The 24,250-nt window shown below is 38.3% G+C and overlaps 1 protein-coding gene across 5 annotated transcripts in view; it reads right to left on the bottom strand.

The window, feature by feature from the left end:
• ANKS1B (ankyrin repeat and sterile alpha motif domain containing 1B) overlaps positions 1 to 24,250 on the bottom strand; it is a 1,085,637-nt gene that overhangs the window by 697,082 nt on the left and 364,305 nt on the right. For all 5 annotated transcript variants that reach the window (XM_061125565.1, XM_061125567.1, XM_061125569.1 and 2 more), the window contains exon 10: positions 18,922 to 19,087. In XM_061125565.1, the coding sequence (XP_060981548.1) occupies positions 18,922 to 19,087 (166 nt within the window). The remainder of the gene's footprint in view (positions 1 to 18,921; positions 19,088 to 24,250) is intronic.

Genomic DNA, 24,250 nt, shown 5'->3' with positions numbered 1-24,250 from the left:
CAGAGGAACAAAGTAGATGCCTGGGTCCTTGAGATTATGGAGCCAACATGCCAGCCCTGGTTTGCATATGCCGAGAATACTACCTGAGAGAAAAATAATGTTCTATCTTGCTTAAGCCGTATTCTGCTTTCTTGACTATGCCAAAGCCGTTGACTGTATGGATCACAACGAACTGTGGAAAATTCTTCAAGAGATGGGAATACTAGACCACCTGACCTGCCTCCTGAGAAATCTGTATGCAGGTCAAGAAGCAACAGTTAGAACTGGACATGGAACAACAGACTGGTTCCAAATGGGAAAGGAGTATGTCAAGGCTGTATATTGTCACCCTGCTTATTTAACTTATATGCAGAGTACCTCACGAGAAATGCTGGGCTGGATGAAGCACAAGCTGGAATCAAGATTACAGGGAGAAATATCAATCACCTCAGATATGCAGATGACACCACCGTTATGGCAGAAAGTGAAGAAGAACTAAAGAGCCTCTTGATGAAAATGAAAGAGGAGAGTTAAAAAGTTTGCTTAAAACTCAACATTCAAAAAACTAAGATTATGGCATCTGGTCCCACCATTTCGTGGCAAATAGATGGGGAACCAGTGGAAACAGTGACAGACTTTATTTTTGGGGGCTCCAAAATCACTGCAGATGGAGACTGCAGCCATGAAATTAAAAGACACTTGCTCCTTGGAAGAAAAGTTATGACCAAACTAGACAGCATATTAAAAAGCAAAGGCATTATTTTGACAACAAAGGTCCATTTAGTCAAAGCTATGGTTTTGCCAGTTTGTATGGATGTGAGAGTTGGACCATAAAGAAAGCTGAGCACTGAAGAATTGATGCTTTTGAACTGTGGTGTTGGAGAAGACTCTTGAGAGTCCCTTGGACTGCAAGGAGATTCAACCAGTCCATCCTAAAGGAAATCAGTCCTGAAAAAAATATTCATTGGAAGGACTGATGCTGAAGCTGAAACTCCAATACTTTGGCCACCTGATGGGAAGAACTAACTCATTTGAAAAGACCCTGATGCCAGGAAAGATTGAAGGCAGGAGGAGAAGGGGACGACAGATGATGAGATGGTTGGATAGCATCACTAACTCAATGGACATGAGTTTCAGTAAGCTCCGGGAGTTGGTGATGGACAGGGAGGCCTGGCATGCTGCAGTCCAAGGGGTCGCAAAGAGTCGGACATGACTGAGCAACTGAACTGAACTGAACTAAGCCACATTTATTTTGGATATCTGTTACAGCAGTCCAGTTTGTATTCTAACTAGTACATGGGGCAAAACAGCTATCATTGGAGGAAGTGGAATGCTTTAGTAAACATTTGGCGTCTTGTTTTCATCCAATGCTAGAAAAATAAATATTTGATCATGAGATTATGGAAGGGAAGGAAATCATTATTGTTAAAATAAAGAACAGTGAAAATCCTAAATGAACAAAGGGGGAAAATTACTAGCAACTAAATAGCATCAGAAAAATCATTTTTAAAAATGAATAAAAAAGAAAAAATCAATAAGAAGCATAAAATGAAAGTAATAAAATCAAATTTGTTAGTATTTCACATATATATATATATATATATAGATGGAACTATCCCCTAATAAAAACAGAGATGGCTGCAATTAAGGCATCAGCGGGCTCCGTGATCTCATCTGAGGTTTGGCTGAGAAGAGTTGGCTTCACTTACGTGATTGTTAGCAGCACTGGGCTCTCACAGAACTGTGGGACTGAGGGCTTTAGTTTCTCACTGGCTATTGAGTAGCGGCTTCTCCTTGTCATGTGAGCCTCTCCACAGGGCAGCTCACAGTGTAGACGGGGGCCTCCATCAGCATGAGTAAGCCAGAGATCAAGAGAGAGCCGGCAAGATGGAAGCCAGAGCTGCTCTGCACCTGATCTCAGAAGGGACACCCCTTCTTCTTGTCATAGTCGATCCTTTAGGAGCAAGTCACCAGGCCCAGTCCACATACAAGAGGAAGAGGTATGCGATGACATAAATACCTAGAGGTGGGATCATTGTAAGTTATCTTCGAGCCTTAATATCACAGCTGTGCAGGAAAAAATTACTCTTCACTTCAAGTGAAGCACTTTTAGACTCCATTCCCCTGAAGGATTCAGTCTCCCTATATATCCTGCCTATTTCCAGGCCCAGTCACCAGCTGGTCTGCCATTTAGATTCCACTTTCTATTTTGTGTTTCTGATCTGATTAAGCATGGAGATATTTTCTCTGCGTTTCAGCACAGCCAAAATTGATAATTTTCTCATTTTGTATTTTACCCCTCATCACTGTTTTGTTGCACTGAAAAACTGGAGAAGAGCCACCTTAAAATAAATCTGACAAATTTTGCCTAATTGACAGGTCATGTTATACTTCTGTGATCAGAAAAACATATAATTGATTTAAAAATCAATATAATACAAATGTATATATATATCTCACTCTTCATTCTCTATTAGGGAAAAGCTGTGTAAAACAGAAAAAGAGGCTGCTGCTACTGCTAAGTCGCTTCAGTTGTGCCCAGCCCTGTGTGACCCCAGAGACGGCAGCCCGCCAGGCTCCTCTGTCCCTGGGATTCTCCAGGCAAGAATACTGGAGTGGGTTGCCATTTCCTTCTCGGAGAAAAGAGGAGAGGGGAATAAACCAGAATAACATTAGTTGCTTTGATAGGTATGATTCAGGGAAAATATTTTATTCTTTTTACTTTGCATATGTTGCACAAAATCACTAAAATAAATTAATTTATGATATGAACATAAACTTGTTTTTAAAAACTATCAGAAGAAAAATAAGCATTATAATTAGTAGCTATGTTGAAATTTTCTATAATATTATACTAAAAAGTAACACCAATCCAATAGGCTTTCCTAAGGGAAACAATTAGTTAAAAGATATTTAAAATGAGCTTATCTGTTCAGAAAAATTTCTGTGTCACTATGTCTCAGAGTTCAGACGAATTACTTTTTTCTGCACTAGGTTACAGCAATCAAAGTATGCTTCACTTCATATGATGATAATGTCCACATACGAGCCTGTGACCTAATGTCTGCTTGGTACTTTATGTCCACATACGAGCCTGTGACCTAATGTCTGCTTAGTACTTTTAAATTTTTTGCAGAAAGGAATTCTAGCTGGTGTACTGCTCTTGTTTGTGGCATAGTTTTTGAATTTCATTATTCTCATTTCATTTCCTCTATTCACAGGTGAGAGACACAAGACACTAGATGACTATTTGGTAATGAATTGAATGGTTCTATAGAAATTAAAAGCATAGAAAATCTATGTGATTAAATGGCACCTGCAGTTTCTTCTCTGAGCTCTGTGCATAAAGAAAGAATAGAATCTCCCACAGAGAATGAATGTGGCTAAGTTTGAGTGTAAAATACATAACTCTGGATGCAATAATGGCCTCTTTGAGTCCTTTTCACTCCAAGTATCTAGAATGCTTTGAGCTTTTACTTAGCAGTATATTTTAGATAAGACCTCTTCTATTATTTCATGTCTTATACACTTACTTTTTCTTCATGTCTCATATACTTAAAGACCTGGAAAACAGTAAGTCCTCAATAAATACTTGTGGAATGAATGAATGAGTAAATGAACAGATCTTATGAAAACAGACAGTTATAAAGAGGGTTCTGGAGGACTGGGGAAGAGCTGTGAATTCACTGACAATTACAGTGAATTCTCATCTTTCAACGAACTATTTACCTGTTTTGATGTAGTTTTCTCTACTGCAATAGGAAAAATGATGATAAATGTGATGAAAATGTAGATCTGGACATTTTTGGTACATTAATTCTTGACTGAAATTAAATTAAAATTACTTTTAATTTTCTGCTTTTTGTTAACTATTCAAAGCAAGTTGGTCAACACCCAAAAGTAATATATAACAATAAGTTATTTCTGTCTTTTACGTTTTTATAAATTGCTTCTGAGAGACCAACAGAAAAACAAAACAATCTGTGACAAGTTAATACAAATGTAAAATGTAACATATTGGATAAAATCTAGCATAAAATATATTAATGCAAAATTGTTACCTTTTAAAGGTATAGTGTGACTGTAGTTGGGTGTCAATTAATTTTGCTAATGTTACTTAATTAAGAGTGTAGGAGTACCTAAAGAGAGAACTAGTAGTCTTAGTGTAATATTGCATTAATAATACATCCTCTATGGAAAAGAATACAAAATGAATTGGTGAGCTTGCCAGTAGATGAATCTGACATGTCTAGACAGTGTAGGGAGAACAAAAGATGTTAAATATAAGATTATATATAACTTTATACAAAATTTCCTTAAGATTATTATTTCAGTATAATGTTATTTCCAATTTAATGCTGTATGTAGCAGCTGCTAAACAGAATGAAACTAATAAGGGAGTTCATGAAATAACAGCTTAATCACTAGAATGGATTGAAATGGCACAGCTGTAAATTCCCATGAGCTATACTAATACTTCCTCTTTTAGGAACATTGAAAATAACTCTTGTCAAGTGTTCAACCAGTCCACCAAACAAGATAATCTAGATAAACACAGTAAAAATCCAGGGGAGTTTTGCAGAAACTAATGCCTGTGGCTGATGATTTGTTATGTAAGTGAATACTGAAATGTCTCCAGTCAGTAACTTCAAGTAACAAGAGCCATATTAATATGTCTTTGGTCAATAAGTTGTCAAAGCATTCTGAATATGAGCTAAGACATAAGTTAAAAACCTGAGTCTTTAACAGACTAAAGAGTTATTGCAGGGGAAGTTTCAGTATTTTGTAAACAGTATCCATTTTTATTAACTTATTTAGTTTATTCAACTTTCTCAAAGACAGAAATCATCTATATATTTAACATTAACGAGATAGATGTGAATTGCTTTGACATGAGCTACTTTAAGTTTCTAGATGACTAAGTTAATTTTCATTTTCTAATCATAAAAAAAATCTGTGTTAACTGTAGAAATCTGAACAATACAAAAAAGTACAAAAAAATTTAAATTACATGTAATCCTATTAATAGTATCTAGAGATAGTACTGTGAATATGGTCTTTCTGTTCTCTTTCCCTCATGCACATACACATAATACTAGTTTGCAACCAAATTTGTATCAAACGATAAATATACATTCATTCATTTGACAGGTATTTATTGAGGGGCAACTATGTGCCATTATAAAAACCTGAGTAATTGGATATTTTAAAACATTATTTTTAATTATTACAGATGATTTTATCCTCATATCACTATTAGTTAACCACTCACTTATTTTTACTTTGGGGTTGTCTCCAATTTATCCATTTATTTTTGACTGATGAGAACATTCCTAAGTACCACTTCATATGTGGAGACAACATAGATCTATCACAAACCATTCAACAAATTTCCCAATCTATTGATTTGAAAGGAAAAATTTAAGATTTATCCTGCAAATCAAAAAAATATCAAAATCACATTATTAATTAATAAACTAATTAATTAATTCATGAACTGTGATCTCTAGGGACTTCCCTGGTGGTCCATTGGTTAAAACTTCATGCTCTCAGTGCAGGAATGCAGGAGACATGTGTTAGATCCCTGGTCAGGGAACTAAGATCCCATATGCTGTGTGATTTGGCCAAAGAAAAAAATAATATGATCTCCAGAGTAAAATATCCTGCATGCAAATTCTAGGACTGACATTTTCTAAAAAGTTCAAAGCTTTTCCATGACTTGTTTCCCTTTCTACAAAACAGTAGTGATAAAACTATTTACTTCACAAATAGCTTAAGATTAAATAAATAAGTTAATTGGAGAAGGCAATGGCACCCCACTCCAGTACTCTTGCCTGGAAATTCCCATGGACGGAGGAGCCTAATGGGCTGCAGTCCATGGGGTAGCGAAGAGTCAGATACGACTGAACGACTTCGCTTTCACTTTTCACTTTCATGCATTGGAGAAGGAAATGGCAACCGACTCCAGTGTTCTTGCCTGGAGAATCCCAGGGACAGAGGAGACTGGTGGGCTTCCATCTATGGGGTCGCATTGAGTAGGACATGACTGAAGTGACGCAGCAGCAGCAGCAGCAGCGAATAAGTTACTATGCATAAAGTAAGTAGTCAATAACATTAGCTAGTATTACTTTTTCATTAATATTTGCTGAGTGTCTTTTATATGGCAGTGATTTCACTAGAAGCTATGGTTGCATTTGAGGAACAGACAGGTAAGATTGTGAGCTCTACAAGGCAGAAAACTAAAACAGATATTAAAATAAGTAATCTTCCAAAATTATATAATCCCAATCAAAATTAAGGAGCCTAAAGGAAAATTAGAAGGCACTAAAATGTTAGAAAACAGAGGCATCTATATACATACTTAGTCTGGAGCACAGGTGTGTATGGGTTCCCACAAAGGTGGTTTCACTGAATAATAAAAGTTATTTACTTGGGAGAAGAAGGAAAAGGGATGCAGAAATAGACTTGCTTCAGGCATATTAAGCCCCATAGGTAGAGAAGCTTGCAGCTATTAAAGAACTAAGAGAAACAAAGAAACTAAACAGGGTCATTTGGAAAGGTAGAGACTGAGACACGAGGCTAAAGATGAAATGAAAAGGAAAAAAATGACATCATTCAGCGCCTTTAGAACCTTACTATGGATTTTGGGTCATCTTTCCAAGAGCAATGGCATGTAACTAAAAGAGGAGTGATGCACCCAGATTTGGTTGCAAATGATAAATGATAAATTGAATTTATCCTGTGATAAATTCAAGGAAGGCAAATAGGTAAATGATATTTTATTACTAAAATAATCCAGGAGAGTGATTGGTGATTGAAGGAGAGACATTTGATGAGTAGCTAGGGATCAATAGTAAGTACAGAGTTACCTTCACCTTACCACCTATTCCAGTTAAAAACCACAAGACCTGGTGATTGATTGAATATGGAAGCTAATGAAGACAGAGATGGAAAGAATGACCCACATGCTTCTGAAATCAGATGAATGATGAAGTCATTTACTAAGAGAAGGAACACTTCATGAAGAGCAGGTTTGAGGGGAAAGATACACATGTAATTTTGGATATTTTGGGGTCAAGATATTTTTGAGATATATAAATGGAGGTATTCAATAGATGGATGGATGGATGAGTGGATGAATGAATGAGTGGATGAATGAGTCTAGAATTAAAAGAAGTGTTTTAGACCAAAGAGAAAATTTTGGGAGCCTTCAGCCTATTGAAGGGCTTCCCTGGTGGATCAGGAGGTAAATAATCTGCCTGCAGTACAGGAGACCTGGGTTCGATCCCTGGATCAGGAAGATTCCCTGGAGAAGGGAATGGCAATCTACTCCAGTATTCTTGCCTGGAGAATTTCATGGACAGAGAAGCCTGGCAGGCTACAGTCCATGGGATCACAAAGAGTCAGACACTAAGATTTTCACTCTCTTTCAGCAAGATGATTGTAACAGAAGCCATCCTATGGATGAGATTACTTAGGAAGAAGGAAAAGTAAAAAAGAATAGGGAGGACTTTGTCCAAGCCTTGAGGAATTCCCAGCTTTTAGAACCTTGCAGAAAAACATGGGCTGTCATAATAAGATGAAAATCTTTCTTGGACAGCAAAAGGAAGCAAAAATATCAAGATGGAGGTGTCACTAACCTGTGAAATGCTGCTGAGAGGTTTAGTGAGGACTGAGACATGTCCTTTGGATTTTGTGACATCAAGGTCATTGGTACCTTTAGAAAGCAACTTTCATCGGCCCTAGGGGTACTAATGGATTAGGCACTGGCCTCCTAGAAAGCACCTTTCAACAGAGCAGTGAGGATTGGAAATCTGATGAGGTGGATGGACTGAGAAGTGAAAGGTGAGGAAGAAAATAAACATACTAAAATGTAAAGGGGATAGAGAGAAAAACAGCTGAGTCCAGTGGGATCAGGCAACTTTTTAGTTGTCTATTTGTTGCTTTCATTATTAGTTGTTTTGTTTGTTATTGTTTTTCAAATGAAAAACACAAACATTTAAATGTTACTTGACCCAGGGAGGGCGGAAAAACAATTAAAAATACAGGAGAGAGAAGGAATGAATGAAAGGTCATATTTTTTGGAAGGCAGAGGCATGGAGCATAGAGGTTGGAACTGATCTTCTATGGGAAGAGAAAAATACCCTCTATTTTAAGAGGAACAGGCAAGAGAAGAGTGTAGGAAGAGTTGTAGACTTGACGGAGGACATTAAACTTTCACCTGATGACTCTGATTTTCTTTTTTAGCCATTTTTTTTAAGTGTAGTTGATTTGCAATGTTGTGTTAGATTCAAGTATACAGCAAAGTGATTCAGTTATTCATACATATATATACACATATATATTCTTTTTTATATTCTTTTCCATGATAGGCTACTACAATATATTGAATGTAGTTCCCTGTGCTAGTCAGCAGGTCCTTGTTGTCCCCATTTTCTTTGTTAATTAAAATATGAGGCCATCTGCTGAGAATACGTAGGATACTGGGCTATAGTTTATGGGGGTTGCAGAGAGTCAGACACGACTGAGTGACTAACACACAAAGAGTGCAGTGATGCAGTGTGGAGGGCCCGAGTGAATTTCGTGAGCATGAATTCATGAATTAATGAATTTTTAACTCATTATTATATAGACTCTGACATTTTAGAGAATCCCTATTCCAAACAGGACACCATATGTGACATCATAAAGAGCTTATATCTCCCATGTGTGCTCAGCCGCTCAGTCGTGTCTGACTCTTTCTGACCCTATAGACTGTAGCCCGCCAGGCTCCTCAGTCCATGGGATTCTCCAGACAAGAATACTGGAGTGGGCTGACATGCCCTTTTCCAGGGGATCTTCCTGACCCAAGGATCGAACTGGATCTCCATTACAAGCAGATTCTTCACCAACTGATCCACCAGGGAAGTCCCATATCCCCCATATAATCACTTTAATGAGAGTTCATTGTATTGTTAGAGATCTTATAAATCTATAGTTCATTTTATTCATATATAGAACAAGTAAAATTGATTTTAGAAAAAAAGGATAATTTTCCTTTTGTTCAGGTTATTGTTTTCCAAGAATAACAAGTTTTCACCAATTTGATCAGATTGAGTTGACTACATTCAAATTAGTAAACTGTCCTTATGGATGAAAGAAGAGCTAATTTACCAGGATTTCATGACAGGTACTGCTGCCCTAGTTTCCTCTCTTTGCCCTTCTATAAACTAACACTGGATTACATAGTTACCATAGAGAGATCTGCCTTGATAAATGGCTAAGACATCACTGAGCACAGAGCAAATGCCAAATAAAGAATTGCTGTTTGATAAAAGTGGTTTTTATCAGCAAAGCCAGTATTTGTATGTTAAAGAATTGCTTCCAAGGGGCTTAAAAACAGTTTGCTCTCCTAAATGAGTTAAAGATACTCACGGAACTCATGTTTACACTACCTACTTGCTTAGCAGAGAGAAACATTAGTCTTGATCCAGTCTGAATTCCTTTGGTTTCAAAAATTTGGCATTAGAATTAAGAAAAGTTCACCATTTCAAAAAATATTTTGTATAAATCACCCTCACACTACAACCCATTTCAGGATACTGAGGGAGGTGTAGTGAGGTGTGAAAGATTATTCACCACATGACATTTTCATTTCAGGTTGACCATAGTCCAGTGAGCACATTAGCAAATTGAATAAAGGTAACCGAGACCCACACTATCCTGGCATGGGACTATTGATTGTGTCCTTTTTATCAGAGATCATCTATTCTCCTGCAACAGGATTGGAAACAGTCCTCACTGGTGTTGTTGTAAATGGTTCATTAATCAAAATAGATTTATTGAGCATCCATAGCGAGCAAATCCTATACTAAGTGATTCAAAATAACAGGTTGCCTAGTAACCAGAAAATGGAAGAATTCCCCTCTGAAGGTTAAAATTAAATGAAAGGCAGATAAGAAAACATTATCTTCGATGGCATGTGACTATTTCATAAGGGATTTTCCTGCCATTATGGCCATTTTCTTTTAAGGATAATATTCATTCATTCATTCACTCATTTAATGATTCATTCATTTATGTAACTGAGTCACCACTACGATTATGTAAGGTCTTTTGCTCTATGCATAAAGGGAAACAAATAGATTCAATACTGACTGAGTAAACACGGGTCTTAGCGAATTTGTCAAGCAAGGACTGGACTTCTGTTAATCTTTATTTAATGAGCCTAGTACTAGAGCAATATTACTTTTTATTCCATATAAATCTGTAGTCACTGAGCCACTGAGCCGAGAGTATCATTCATTTTCTGGTTGAATTGTAAAATTTTGTTTAATATAGATTTACTAATAAGTTGATTTCATATTTAAATTAAACCAGTTGGTACAATAAAAAATTTTTTTCCTATGGTCAGATGAGACCTGTTTTGTACTAGCTCATCTAGTTAGTAAATTTGTTAACAAGTGACCACAGAAAGGAAACGAACATCCATACTTAACTGATTTTCTAAGAAAATTCATCTTCCATACCAACGAATGACATTGCCAGTTACAACCGAGACCTTCAAGCTTTGCAGCCTCAGACAAGCACGGCCAGGCCTGCCGTGTCCTCCTGGCCTCAGCATCCTAACTCACCCGCCCATCGAGGTGCGTCTGTGTCCTCAGTTACCGTCTCTGTATTTATTGACGCGGGCTGCTAACAATGTATTAAAAACAACAGAAATATGTTTTCTCACAATTCTAGAGGCTAGAAGTCCAAAATCAAGGTCTTGGCAAGACTGGTTCCTGCTATGGAGATCTGCTCCAGGCCTCTCTCCTTGGCTTCTAGATGACCATCTTCTCCCTGTGTCTCTTCACATCATCTTTCTTCTTTCCATGTCTCTACGCCCCCCTTTTTTAATGAGTCATGTTGGATTGGTGCCCACCTAAAGACTTCATTTTAACTTGATTATCTGTATAGAGACTCTGTCTCTACTTCTCCACATAGTACTCACATTCTGAGTACTAGGAGAACTAAGGGTTCCAATAAACCCTCGGGTGGGGGGAAAGAAAGGGGCACAAATCAACTAGTAACAGTCCCTCTAAAGACCTGGTCATCCTTCCCGCTCTCTTGTCTCTCGCCAGTCCTCTCTTTCTTTCTCTCCAGGAAAAGCTTCAGAATGCATTTCCTGTGCGTACAGAAACCCTAATTTTGTCTGTGAAACTGAGCCAGGTTATCCAGCACAGTTAACCAAAAACTGTAGAATACATTCCCTAAGATATAACTCCTCAGTTCCCTTGCCTACTATTTTCCCAATGTCAGACTCCCAAGGGGATAAGGTATGAGCTTCACTCCTACACACCCCTCAGCTTTCTTCCCCCTCCCCCCTCTTCATTAACATTTCCTTTGTCCTGGCCGTAATTATTTTCTGCTGAGACTGCATGTTGACCTCCTCCTGCTTCTAGTCACTTATCTGCCCAATGAATGCCCCCACATTGCTTCCAGAGAGATCATTCTAAAACACAAAAACTCATCATGCCTTGTCCCTCCTTAAAGTCTGTCAGTGGTTTGACTCTGCTGTCAAGTGAAATTCAAACTTCAGCATGTCACTTCTTGTTTTTTTATGCATTTTCCTCTAGTCTCTATTCTAACCACCCTAAATTGGGCATAGTCTGTGAATGCAGTGTGTTCTTCCATACATCTGGATCTTGGCACACAGTATTCCCTGACCTAGACAGCCATATATTTCCCATTTATTCATCTAACTCTTCCTTCTTTGAGGCTCAAATAAGGCACCAGATCCTCCCTCCAGGAAGCCTTCACTCACTCCCTCCTATTCTACTGTCCTGGAGCACCTCATGCTCATTTCTATCATTGAACTTATTACTCTTAGCACCCTCTAAGTTCCTACCTATCAGGACTTGTACCTCTTACTCTACTTTGGCAACATGCAGCACAAGACCTAGAACGCCAGAGGCACTCAGTGAATGTTTACTGAGTAAGGAACTGCAGCTACAGTTTAATATGAAGGCCTCTGAAAGACTCAACGTGCATCAAGGCCTCCTCTTCTACAGGTGCTACCTTCAGTTAATAAAGGACTTAGTAGCAGAGGGAAACATCAGTAACTCTAAGAGTCCAGTAACTTCCCCCAAGTTCAGGAACTAAGTTTGTCCTGAGAAGAAAAGGAGAAGCTAGGTACAGCAGAATGGGAGACTTGGAAGCTATTAGACCCAGGCAAAATCTAAGGTGCATCTTAATGGAATCAGCAGATGAAAAAGACTTGAACTGTCTCATCAGGCTGATGACAGTTATGTTGGCACTCTGTTCAACCTGCTATGGTGTTTATGCAGGGGAGTTTTGTGGGGTTCACTTGTGAAGGTTCCGTCTAAAACTGGAACGGAAACTGCTCTGGCTCTAATATTCATCCATTATATATATAAAAAAGAATCTTCCATTTTAACTTCTGGACTCTCTCATCCCTAGAATTCACAATCACAGCCCAAAGTGCAAAGACCATCAATCATTATAAATTAATGGGTCAATTGAGCAAATTGGTTTCTTTCATACTGATTCCAAATGATTGAATGCAACTGGGGAAAATTATATACTCAAGTGAATGAACTCTTATCCCACTTAAGAAACAACAAACAACCAAGCATTGTTGAAGTTTATACTTTCCAAAAGTATCTGTAAGAATATCTTCTTATGATATGACTTCAGTAACATTTTTCCATAAAGGGGAAGGTTATAAGAAGTAACACAGCTTCTTACACAATATACTGTGTAAGAACTATACCACAGTAATATGCTGTAGTGATGCATAGAAACTTCAAGCCAACAATGACCCTCTAAGGATTTAAAGAAAGCCTCATACATCCTCCCTGTTCAATAACAGGGTTTCTAAGAACCTCAAGGACATTGTCTTGTAGAAGTCTCATAAGGAGCACAAGGGAGAGAAAATCTTATCTGGAATATAAGCTTTTGCCTAATGGAATGGAGTACAAATGAAACACACGAAGTCCACAAAGTTTTAAAGGAAAGTATTTCAGTTTGAACTAGAAGGAAAAAGATAATATAAAACAAAATTTGGCCCCTAATTTTTTATAGACAGTAAGCAAGTGAGAAAGATACCAAATTTAAACATGGGTTACTTTTTATTGAAAAGGAAGAATGACTCAGAAGGTAGAACCAAGAGACACAGAAAACAATTACTACTCCATTTGTACTAAGGCTTAATCAAGGAGTTGTGCTTGATTACATTCAGAATTGCCACAAACTAGAGATGTCTGTGTGGCCTATTTTCTCTGTGTTTGAATGAGAGTGTCAACTGTGGTTGTCCTATACCTTTCCCACTCTTAAATGTTGGGTGTGTAGGAGAGGAGACTGGTAATTTGTCTCTTTAGTTCATAGGTCATCACTGCCAAGAGCAAAGGTCGTTAAGGACCTATACTGTAAGAACTGCACCAGGAAGACTCATGCACACCTAAACCTAAACTAGGACTTCACGCAGTAAAGGGCTGATGTTTGGGCATCCAGTAAAAGGATATAAATCATAGTGATCAGAGGGAAGACTGGCAGATTCTATTTTCCAAAAAGGACAGCCAAAAGTATCTGCCATCCTATATTCTCTTATTACAGGGTGATACTCCTTCCATCAGGAAGTAGGATTCATATTCTCTCCCCTTGAATCTGGTAGACTTACGACTATCAGCTCAGTTCAGTCACTCAGTCGGGTCTCCTTGCCACCCCATGAACTGCAACACGCCAGGCTTCCAGGTCCATCACCAACTCCCGGAGCTAACTCAAATTCATGTCCATCGAGTCAGTGATGCCATCTAACCATCTGTTGACCCCTTCTCCTCCCACCTTCAATCTTTCCCAGCATCAGGGTCTTTTCAAATGAGTCAGTTCTTCGCATCAGGTGGCCAAAGTATTGGAGTTTCAGCTTCAGCATCAGTCCTTCCAATGAATATTCAGGACTGATTTCCTTTAGGATGGACTGGTTGGATCTCCTTGCAGGCCAAGGGACTCTCAAGAGTCTTCTCCAACACCACAGTTCAAAAGCATCAATTCTTCCGGGCTCAGCTTTCTTTATAGTCCAACTCTCACATCCATATATGACCACTGGAAAAACCATAGCCTTGACTAGACAGACCTTTGTTGGCAAAGTAATGTCTCTGCTTTTTAATATGCTTCCTAGGTTGGTCACACCTTTTCTTCCAAGGAGCAAGCATCTTTTATTTATTTATTTATTTCATGGCTGAAGTCATCATCTGCAGTGATTTTGGAGCCCAGAAAAATAAAGTCAGCCACTGTTTCCACTGTTTCTCCATCTATTTGCCATGAAGGGACAGGACTTGGGACTATAGGATAAGTGATAGAGGGAACTCTAAGGCTAAGTAATAAAAATGATACAGCTTCCACTTGGTTCTTTTGGAATGCCCACTCTCAGAATCCAGTCAGTTTGTCAAAAGACAACCCAAGCAGCCCATGCGGAATAAATGAGACCAACAGCCGCCGCGATGGCCGGTTCTCAGCCGATGCCAGCTTGCCAGCCGTGGACGTGGCCCATTTTGAGAGTGAGTCCTCTTCCTCTCAGCTGCACAGCCCCAGCTCGTATCATCTGGCACAGGCAAGCTGTCCTGTCAAATGACCTCTGCAAAACTTGCAGATTTTCAGCAAGATAAATGACTGATATTCCACTAGCTCAGTAGGCTTTGGGTGGCTTATTAAATAGCAACAGATAACTGATACGGACACCATTTCCTTTATGAAATTGTCCTCAAGTACCCAGGTGGTGCTGTGTTCTTTTTGGCTTCCAAAGCACTTTTAATGTAGTATTATCTTAGTACTTATCATACTCTGTCGAAACTAACTAATCACTTGTCTGCTTCCTTGTAAATATAGGGCAAGCCTGTGCCTTTTTGGGAAATTAGCTCTTTGAATATATTGCTTTTGCCCCATTCTCTCTCCTCCCCTTTGGTCAGACAAGTCAGAATTTCTCGGTGTATCTTCTAAGTGTCTTAGCTTCTCTTTCACATATATATTTTCTTATCATTTTTGTACCTCTATTCAAAATTCTGAAAAATCCTTCAACTTAATTTCCAACTCACTAAATCTCTCCTCAACTGAGTTTAATCTGCTGTTCCACTCGTCCACTGAGGGTTAAATTTGGGGTTGTTTTTCTTTGTGTGTGTGTGTTTTTAATTTATAAAAGTTTTGTTTTTTTCCTCTCAAATATGCTAGGTCATTTTTTTATGGTTTCTATTCCTCAAAACACCTTCAACCTTATGTTTTATCTATAATAACATGGCCATTTTATAGTCTGCATCTAATAATTCCAATATCTGAAGTCTTTTCAGGTGGGTATTTGTTTTTCCTTATTTCTGTTGATTTCTGATTGGGGGTCTTTTTCTTCTAGGCTTAATGATTGCAAATTGATCATTTTAATTGGAAAAGTATTTATAGCAATTACTTAGGGCCTACAGAGATAATTCAGCAGTCTGGTAATCATGTATGGATGTGAGAGTTGGACCATAAAGAAACCTGAGTGTCAAAGAACTGATGCTTTTGAATTGTGGTGTTGGAGAAGACTCTTGAGAGTCCCTTGGACAGCAAGGAGATCAAACCAGTCAAACCTAAAGGAAATCAATCCTGAATACTCATTGGAAGGACTGATGCTGAAGCTGAAACTCCAATACTTTGGCCACCTGATGCAAGGAACTGACTCATTTGAAAAGACCCCTGATGCTGGGAAAGATTGAAGGCAGGAGGAGAAGGGGATGACAGAGGATGAGATGGTTGGATGGCATCACCAACTCAATGGACATGAGTTTGAGCAAGCTCCGGGAGTTGGTGATGGACAGGGAGGCCTGGCGTGCTTCCATCCATGGGGTCCCAAAGAGTCAGACATGACTGACAGAGATAATTTACACAACTGAACTGAGAGGGATAATTTACATTCCTCCCTAGATGGTTTTCTTTTGCTTCTGCTTGACGACTGAGGGTACTACTTTAAATTAAATTCATGGACTGATATTTTGCAGACTATATGGATGATATGTTTTGGGTGAAAATCTGTGTAAGGACCAGCTCATAATTATAACACCTCAGGAATTCTTCTCCTTGTTCTGCTCGCAACAAACCATCTTAGCAGAGCTTGCAGTCTCCTTAGAATAAATGTTATGAGACAGAATTATTTCTGATTACTGTGTCAGTGTAGCCCTTGTAGCTCTAGGTTTATGGAGGAAGGATTTCCTATTAGAGTTCACATGTTTAACAGGCACAGAGATTTGCTTTCTGTACACAAACCTATAAAGGACTTGAGGACTGAAGTTTAACGGCAGGTTCAGCAAATTCCCTCAGGACAAAAGTGATTGTAATGCTCCACTGGCTTCCCACCTTCACCAATGTATTGGCCCAATTATTTCTTACTAGTATACTGATAAAAAGAAGTTCCTTATTTAAATGTTATTTACTTTACATAATTTTCCTGCCACCTTTTTGATGCTTTTAAGTCTTACTTTTCTGTATTTTTATCCAGCATGCTGTTTTGTTTTGATTTTTCTTTTTCAGCAGGAGAACTGTTCTGAGCCTAATTAGTTTTAAAACCTGGGTCCATTTCTTTTTCATCCCTGTATCCTCCTCAGCATGCAGCAAAGTGCCTGGCAAGTGAAGGAAGTCAATTAGTTTTCTTTTATTTAATGAATAAATAATGCTTTCATTCCTGCTTCCACCACCCCTAACTTAACACTCTACCTCTATTCCCTAATTAAAACTCTTTTAAATTTTCATATATATATACATGAGATTCATATGTGTGTGTGTGTATTCCCACATTAACTGAACTTTACTCCTGATTTCCCCACTATTTTCCGCTATGACCTCTCCTACAGAAGATTTTTCATTCTTTTCGAGTTTCATTCTTATCATCTCTCAGCATTGTCTCACTCTCCATGACTGCTTCTGAATCACCCACTACTCTACCTTCATCCAATCTGCTCATCTGAAGATTATGCTACCCTATTATAACATACTTTTCCTGACTTTATTGTTACTATATGTGGATTTCTAGGCATAACTCCACATTTCTTGAGGATTTCACTACTTGGTTCACACTTTCTATTCCATTTTAGTTCTTAATATAATGCAGCAGTGTAATTAACATAGCATTTAAGAGTATAAGGGGACAACCCAAGTTCAAGTCCCAGAATCATCCACTGTTAATATGTAACCTTGGGAGGTTACCTAATATTTCCCTGCCTCATGTTCCTCTTCTATAAAATGGGAATCATGGTATTATTATCTTGTAGCATTGTAAGAATTACAGGAAATAATGTATATAAAGCACTTATAATAGTATCTAGTACACAGTAAATGCTTAATAAATCTTAACTATTTTCATGATTATGCTCTGACCTCATGCAAAAATCTTCCTTCTACATGCTTATGATTCATACAACACCCTGGGCTTCCCAGGTGGCTCAGTGGTAAAGAATCTGCCTGCCAATTCAGCAGATGCAAGAGATGCAGTTTCGATCCCTCGGCCAGGAAGACCCCCTGGAGAAGGAAATGGCAACCCACTCCAGTATTCTTGCCTGGGAAACTCCATGGACAGAGGAGCCTGGTGGATTACAGTTCACAAGGTCGCAAAGAGTCAGACATGACTGAGCATGCACGCATGCATGCATGGCCTCAGTACTTCTCAAAAACCTACTTGTTCACATCTATAAAATTCTATAGCCAGTCACTTAAAATAATACTTCTGAATTTTACTCTAACCCTTCTCAACAGTTAACTCTTCTTTCAGTCAATAACCCTTACATTACTCAGAAATTGAACCCATCTGGACATACATATTTCAGTCTTTCTCTGTGTTCATAATGCTGTATTTCTTCTTCTAAGAGAAGCAATGGTTGTATTTTCTTAGACTATCTCAGTCTTAATTTATACCCATCAGTATTCTCTCTTTACTGTTTGTCTTCAATCTCTTGTTCTCCATCAGCAAACTCCTCCAACTTCTAAACTTGACCAAACCTTACTTATCCTAAAATAAACTAACCATTTCTCCCTCATACCACTGTCTTCTCATGTTAACATTATAGCTCTTTTTCTAATCCTCTTCAAAGGGTAATCTGTATTCTCCACTCCCTTTTCCTTCTTCTGCATTTCTGAGTATCTCAATATTAGCTTTTAAAAATCTAGGTTTATTACATCATTTCTTAAACTTACTTTTCAAAGACAGGCAGAAATTGGATTGTCAAACAAACAAATAAATAAAGCCTCTCCTCAGAAATTCTACAGTTTCTTTGCAACCTTGAATGTGCTGACCACCCACTTGAAGCTCTCTTCCCCCATTAGCTTTCAGGTAACTACTCTGCATTCTTCACTCAGAGGCAGTGGCAAAGGAATACAAAGCAAGCCTGATGACAAAGAAAAACTCATGTTCAAGCAAAGGCCCCTCAGAGTACTGATATTAAATAAGACACTTAGCTTCAAGTTCCTCATCAGTAAAATGGGCATATTTGTTCATTTATTCACCAGTTTATAATGCTAGTAAATAAAGCAATGGATCTGAAAATACCTACACAAAGTAGCTGAGTATGCTTTGATGACCTGGAAGCAGACAGGATGCAAGAAATTATACTTAAAGATTCTCGCTACCAAATTTGCTATGAGACTCTGAAGGACCCAAAGCTTTGTATCTGACCTAGAATGCTTTTCACTATTAAAAGGTTTCAGTGTCTTCACCATGGCAGTGCCACCTGCATGAGAGCTCTTGCCAAGAAATTAAGAGTGTTCACATCAAAATTGCTTCAACTTACCTGGACTCACTTCAAGATGCAAAAAAAAAAAAAAATCCTTAGGACTATATTGGGGCTCTTTCATTTTTAAAAATATTGTGGGACATCAAAATACTAATGATATATCTTCAAATATACAGGCATGTAAACTGAATTGGTCCATGTTAGTAAGAAATATTACCAGTTCTTGGAGAAGGGGCCCTTGCAATTTCTAAGGAGCAAGGCTTCTTTGTAACTGCTGTGTCCATGAGATCACATAGAAAATTCTCATTTTCTGAAGGAAATGTATCCAGAGAGGCAGATGGTACAATTTCCATAGTGTAATTCCTCTTCTTTGGATAGGACTCCTGAAAGGAAGGAGAAAAAATAAAAATAGCTTTGTGATAAAGACACAGCCTGTTTAATTTATAAAAGCTAGAAAAGATAATAAGTTTCGTCAGTTCTTCTAAAAATGATTGAGAGGTGATGACTCATCTGTTTGAATAAGTTATGCAATTGTGTAACCCCAATATTACCAGTGATCTTTTTAGAACGGTCCTTGTAATTTGGTTCCCCCGAAGTTCTTGATTTCAAGTCATGATCTCTTTTTTATAAAATATGTATATTTTCTACTTGTGGCATAAACAGTTGTTTAATCAACAGTCATTCCCAAGACTCTTCTCCTTTGCCTGCCTCTTAGAGATAGCCATATGACTCAGTTTTTGACCAGTTAGATACAAAGGGAAATTTGCTAGGAGGCCTCTGGAAAAATATTCTTTCCCCAGAGAAAAAAGGTACGCAAAGAGGCTCTTGCAGAGTTTAGGCCATCCTGTTTCCTCTCTCTGGGTGCAGGTTTGACGCTTGGGGCACAGGTAGGCAGGTTGTAACCTTAAGGCAGAAAGCCTCTCACCTCAAAAAGACAACTGGTCAAGAATGACAACAGCAGGATTTTTGAAAAGCCTGGGACCTTGATAATATCATTGAGTTGCTCAGATAGTTTCAGGACCAGTTTCTTCAGGCTTCTTAACCAATTATTAAAGTTTCTTATTGTTTGAGTCATTGCTAATTGGGTTTTCAGTCATTTAGAAGTGAATGTGTTCCCACCCAACACACTTCCTTTGTGAATACTGCTAATGTACTAAGGTTACTCTTTTCGGGTTGGGATAAAATTAAAGTCTTATTCTATATTACTGATTCTCCAATATATTCTGAAAATTGGAACTCATTTCATTTTACAATATCTTTATATCTTGTACAAGGCGTTGTGTGTGCGGGAGAGAGAGTGCACGTGTGTGTGTCACTCAGTCATTGCTCTCCACCTTTGAGATCCCACGGACTGCAGCCGACCAGGCTCCTCTGTCCATGGAATTCTCCAGGCAAGAATACTGGAGTGGGTAGCTATTCCCCTCTCCAAGGAATCTTCCCGACTGGGGATCAAACCCGGGTCTACTGCATTGCCAGCAGATTGTTTACCATTTGACCCACCAGGGAAACCCATACAAGGCATTAATGGTCAGCAAATATTTATTGAGCATCTATCATATACATTTAGAATTATGTTAATTGCTGGAAATGTTTAAAAAAATGAATAAGATGTAATCCTTGCACTCAGAAAGTTTGTAGTTTACCAGAAAAGAGAAACAGATTATCCACATGATGAATTTGACAATTAATCGAATTTACTTTTGATGTATATTACCTTTATAAACCATACTTCATTATCAAAAGAAAAACAAATGAAAAAATAAACTCATTTTCAAAAAATCTTCCAATATATATCCAAGGATTGGTAAAGGTTTAGTACAAGCTCCTATTTTTTTCTTTAATGACACTTACAGTATAGTAGAATAAGTATTCAAGGTCAGAGTAATTGCTTTCAGACCATACCAGACCCTCGCACATCAAAGAGTCAATTATGTTCACTCTACTCTATTGAAAGCAGGAAATTGGGAGTAATTTATTTTTAACAACAAAGGGTGACAAAGTTGAAAGCATCCAGAGGAAAGCAATCAGGATGGTATATGATTTAAAAACCATGTCACAGAAGAAATGATGAAAGGAACTGCAGTGTTCTATCCCAGAGAAGTCGAACCGCCGCGTAATAGTTATCTCGATATATTTGAAAGGCTATCCCTCACGAGCTTCCCACAGAGTGGGAAAGGGTATGAGAGGCTGTGGAAGATTTATTCTAAAGTTCTTTGAGGCAGAATAAAGAAAAATGTTTATCAGTCAAGGAGGGCAAATTTGGGTCAACACAAAAAAAATTTTTCTGTGAATTAATAATATTGCTTATCTTCTAAAATGGATCATTTAGCTAAAATAATTAGCTAAAAGATAGCACTAGGAAGCAACACAATGAACTCCTCATAAGTGGAAATGTTTGCATTTACTGATAAAATTATATATAAAAGACACTGTACAATGACTACACCAGGTGACTGTAAACTCCATGAGAGCTAGAATTTTTCTCATTCACATTCTATCCCCAGAATCTAACATAACTCCTGCCACATAATGGGTCCTCAGTAAATACTTACTGATCGACTGAACAGTCTCAAACACCATTTCAAACAAGTCTAAGTACCAGTTAGGAAAAGGAAAAGGATGATGCTTTTTAAAGATGCAAATTACTTTACTTCCTTGTCTTCCTTATTGTTTACTGCTTTGAATATCAAAAGTGAAAAAAGTGAGATCCAATGAGATTGTAATGAGTCTATGAAGAAAGAATCTCTAGCTTAAACCTTGTTGTTTAGTCACCAAATCATATTCAACTCATTTGTGACCCCTTGGACTGCAGCCCACCAGGCTTCTCTGTCCATGGGGATTTTCCAGGGAAGAACACTGGAATGGGTTGCCATTTCCTTCTCCAAGGGATCTTCCTGACCCAGGGATTGAACCTGCATCTCCTGCATTGACAGGTGGATTTTTACCATTGAGCCACCAGGAAATCCCCAGCTTAAACCCTAGTTCATCTCAAATTAATCCAAACTATCTATTTTTCATGGATTTTGTTAGGCTGGACTTTTACCATATTTATAAAGAATTATGAGGATTTTAAAAGTCTTGAAAACAACTTTGAAATTTAATCATGCAGGATGAGTTAGTAAATTAAATATATACATTTATTAAAGAAATATTTAAAAATATAAAGCAATGGAAAAAATATCACATGAAAACCTGCATGCTCAAATAGCTAATAGTATTTTGGTGTATATTCTCCCAGATGGCTTCCATGTGTGTGGACATGTGGTATGTAAGGGAAAGACAAACTATTTTAAACAATAATGAGGTATACCCTCTTCATCTTCCTAAGGGAGTGCCATTATTTCTTATTGGCATAGAAGTCTGGAGTACACACATGGCCTCCTTATGGACAGTGAGAGCCCCAAGGGAAGGATATAGTAAACGAAGATAGCAAAGCTGCACTGTTGTAATCAAGTGTTTGAAAGTGAATTAATTGGGAGAGGAGCAGGACCAGAGGCAAGGAGACCAGTTGGGAAGCATTCTAGCAGTCCAAGTAATAAATAATGGTGACCCAGACCAAGGTGGTAGCAGGGGTAGAGAGAATGATTCATAATTCATAAATGAATGTGTTGGAGGTACAGAATTCAGTGTTGAATATGGGACTTAGGGAATGACTGGGCATGAAGCTGAAGAAGAGAGAATGAAGAATTGTCCCCAGGTTGTTTAAGTGAGTGGTGTATGGAAGTACTGCTTACTGATAGGAAGCAAAGGAGAGGCAATGATTTGAGGAGAAACTGACAAAAATGTTTAAAGAATTTTTTTGAAAAATAGACAGGAGGATAATCATGAGTGCTTTGATAAGGATAAATATGCAGAGAGACATATCCTTTTTCACTTTCCTCAAGAGGCTCTTTAGTTCCTCTTCACTTTCTGCCATAAAGGTGGTGTCATCTGCATATCTGAAGTTATTGATATTTCTCCTGGCAATCTTGATTCCAGCTTGTGATTCATTGAGTCCAACGTTTCTTATGATGTACTCTGCATATAAATTAAATAAGCAGGGTGACAATATACAGCATTTCCTGATTTGGAACCAGTCTGTTGTTCCATGTCCAGTTCTAACTGTTGCTTCCTGACCTGCATACAGGTTTCTCAAGACGCAGGTCAGGTGGTCTGGTATTCCCATCTCTTGAAGAATTTTCCACAGTTTGTTGTGATCCACACAGTCAAAGGCTTTGGCATAGTCAATAAAGCAGAAATAGATGTTCTTCTGGAACTCTTTTGCTTTTTAGATGATTCAATGGATGCTGTCAATTTGATCTCTGGTTCCTCTGCCTTTTCTAAAACCAGCTTGAACATCTGGAAGTTCACGGTTCACATATTGTTGAAACCTGGCTTGGAGAATTTTGAGCATTACTTTACTAGCGTGTGAGATGAGTGCAATTGTGTGGTAGTTTGAGCATTCTTTGGCAATTGCCTTTCCTTGGGATTGGATTGATTTGATGGGCCAAAGAATTGATGCTTTTGAACCGTGGTATTGGAGAAGACTCTTGAGAGTCCCTTGGCCTGCAAGGAGATCCAACCAGTCCATCCTAAAGGAACTCAGTCCTGAATATTTATTGGAAGGACTGATGTTGAAGCTGAAACTCTAATACTTTGGCCACCTGATGCAAAGAACTGACTCATTTGAAAAGACCCTGATACTGGGAAAGATTGAAGGCAGGAGAAGAAGGGGACAACAGAGGATGAGATGGTTCGATGGCATCAAGACTCAACGGACACGAGTTTGAGTAAACTCTGGGAGTTGGTGATGGACAGGGAGGCCTAGCATGCTGCTGTCCATGGGGTCACAAAGAGTCGGACGGGACTGAACTGAACTGAACAGCCCTCCCAGTGTTACTGTGATCCCCATTCAGAAACTAAGGCTTGGAATCATTAGCTGTCCAATATTAACATCTGGTTAATGGAAGTTTTAGGACTACAATCTAGGTCTTATTTCAGTAACTATAGCGTTCATACTATTGCATCACAGATAAAAGAACTATGATAAGATCTTTATTGCCATAACTAAAGGAAAGAGGAAACTGCTCATTGTTAGGTAGTACCTAACCCTGCCACCTTTTAGCCTTTGCAAGCCCTCTTCCTTACTGTGGGAAATCTGGATTTTGATATACAGGTTTATTGCCAAAGCACCCTTGATGGTAAATCCTGGAAATGGACCAAAGAGATTTAAAGAATTGAGGTTCAACAGTCGGTGACTCACTTTTCAAGGTTCCATTGTACCCAGCCGAGCAGAATTTGGCTCCAATTTGGTTAGCAGCTTTTGCTTTTTTTCTTGATATTTTGCCTCTATCTTTATTCAAATGCCTGGTTCCTGAATCCCAGACTTATTTCTGAGCTTGAATTTTTATAATGGTAGCATGCCTAAGACTGTGTTCTCTGCCTTGGTCTTTGCTAGCCCTTTTCTGAGGTCTGAGGGACTAATGGTTTGTCCCAAAATTCTAAAGATGTCTCTAAGGCCCTATACTGCCTAACTTCACAGTTCCTGAATGACCAGCTTTAATGGT

This window comes from Dama dama, chromosome 22 (genome assembly GCF_033118175.1).
Source record: "Dama dama isolate Ldn47 chromosome 22, ASM3311817v1, whole genome shotgun sequence".
Classification (NCBI taxonomy): Eukaryota; Metazoa; Chordata; class Mammalia; order Artiodactyla; family Cervidae; genus Dama; species Dama dama.
This window is presented reverse-complemented; position numbering and strand designations above follow the sequence as displayed.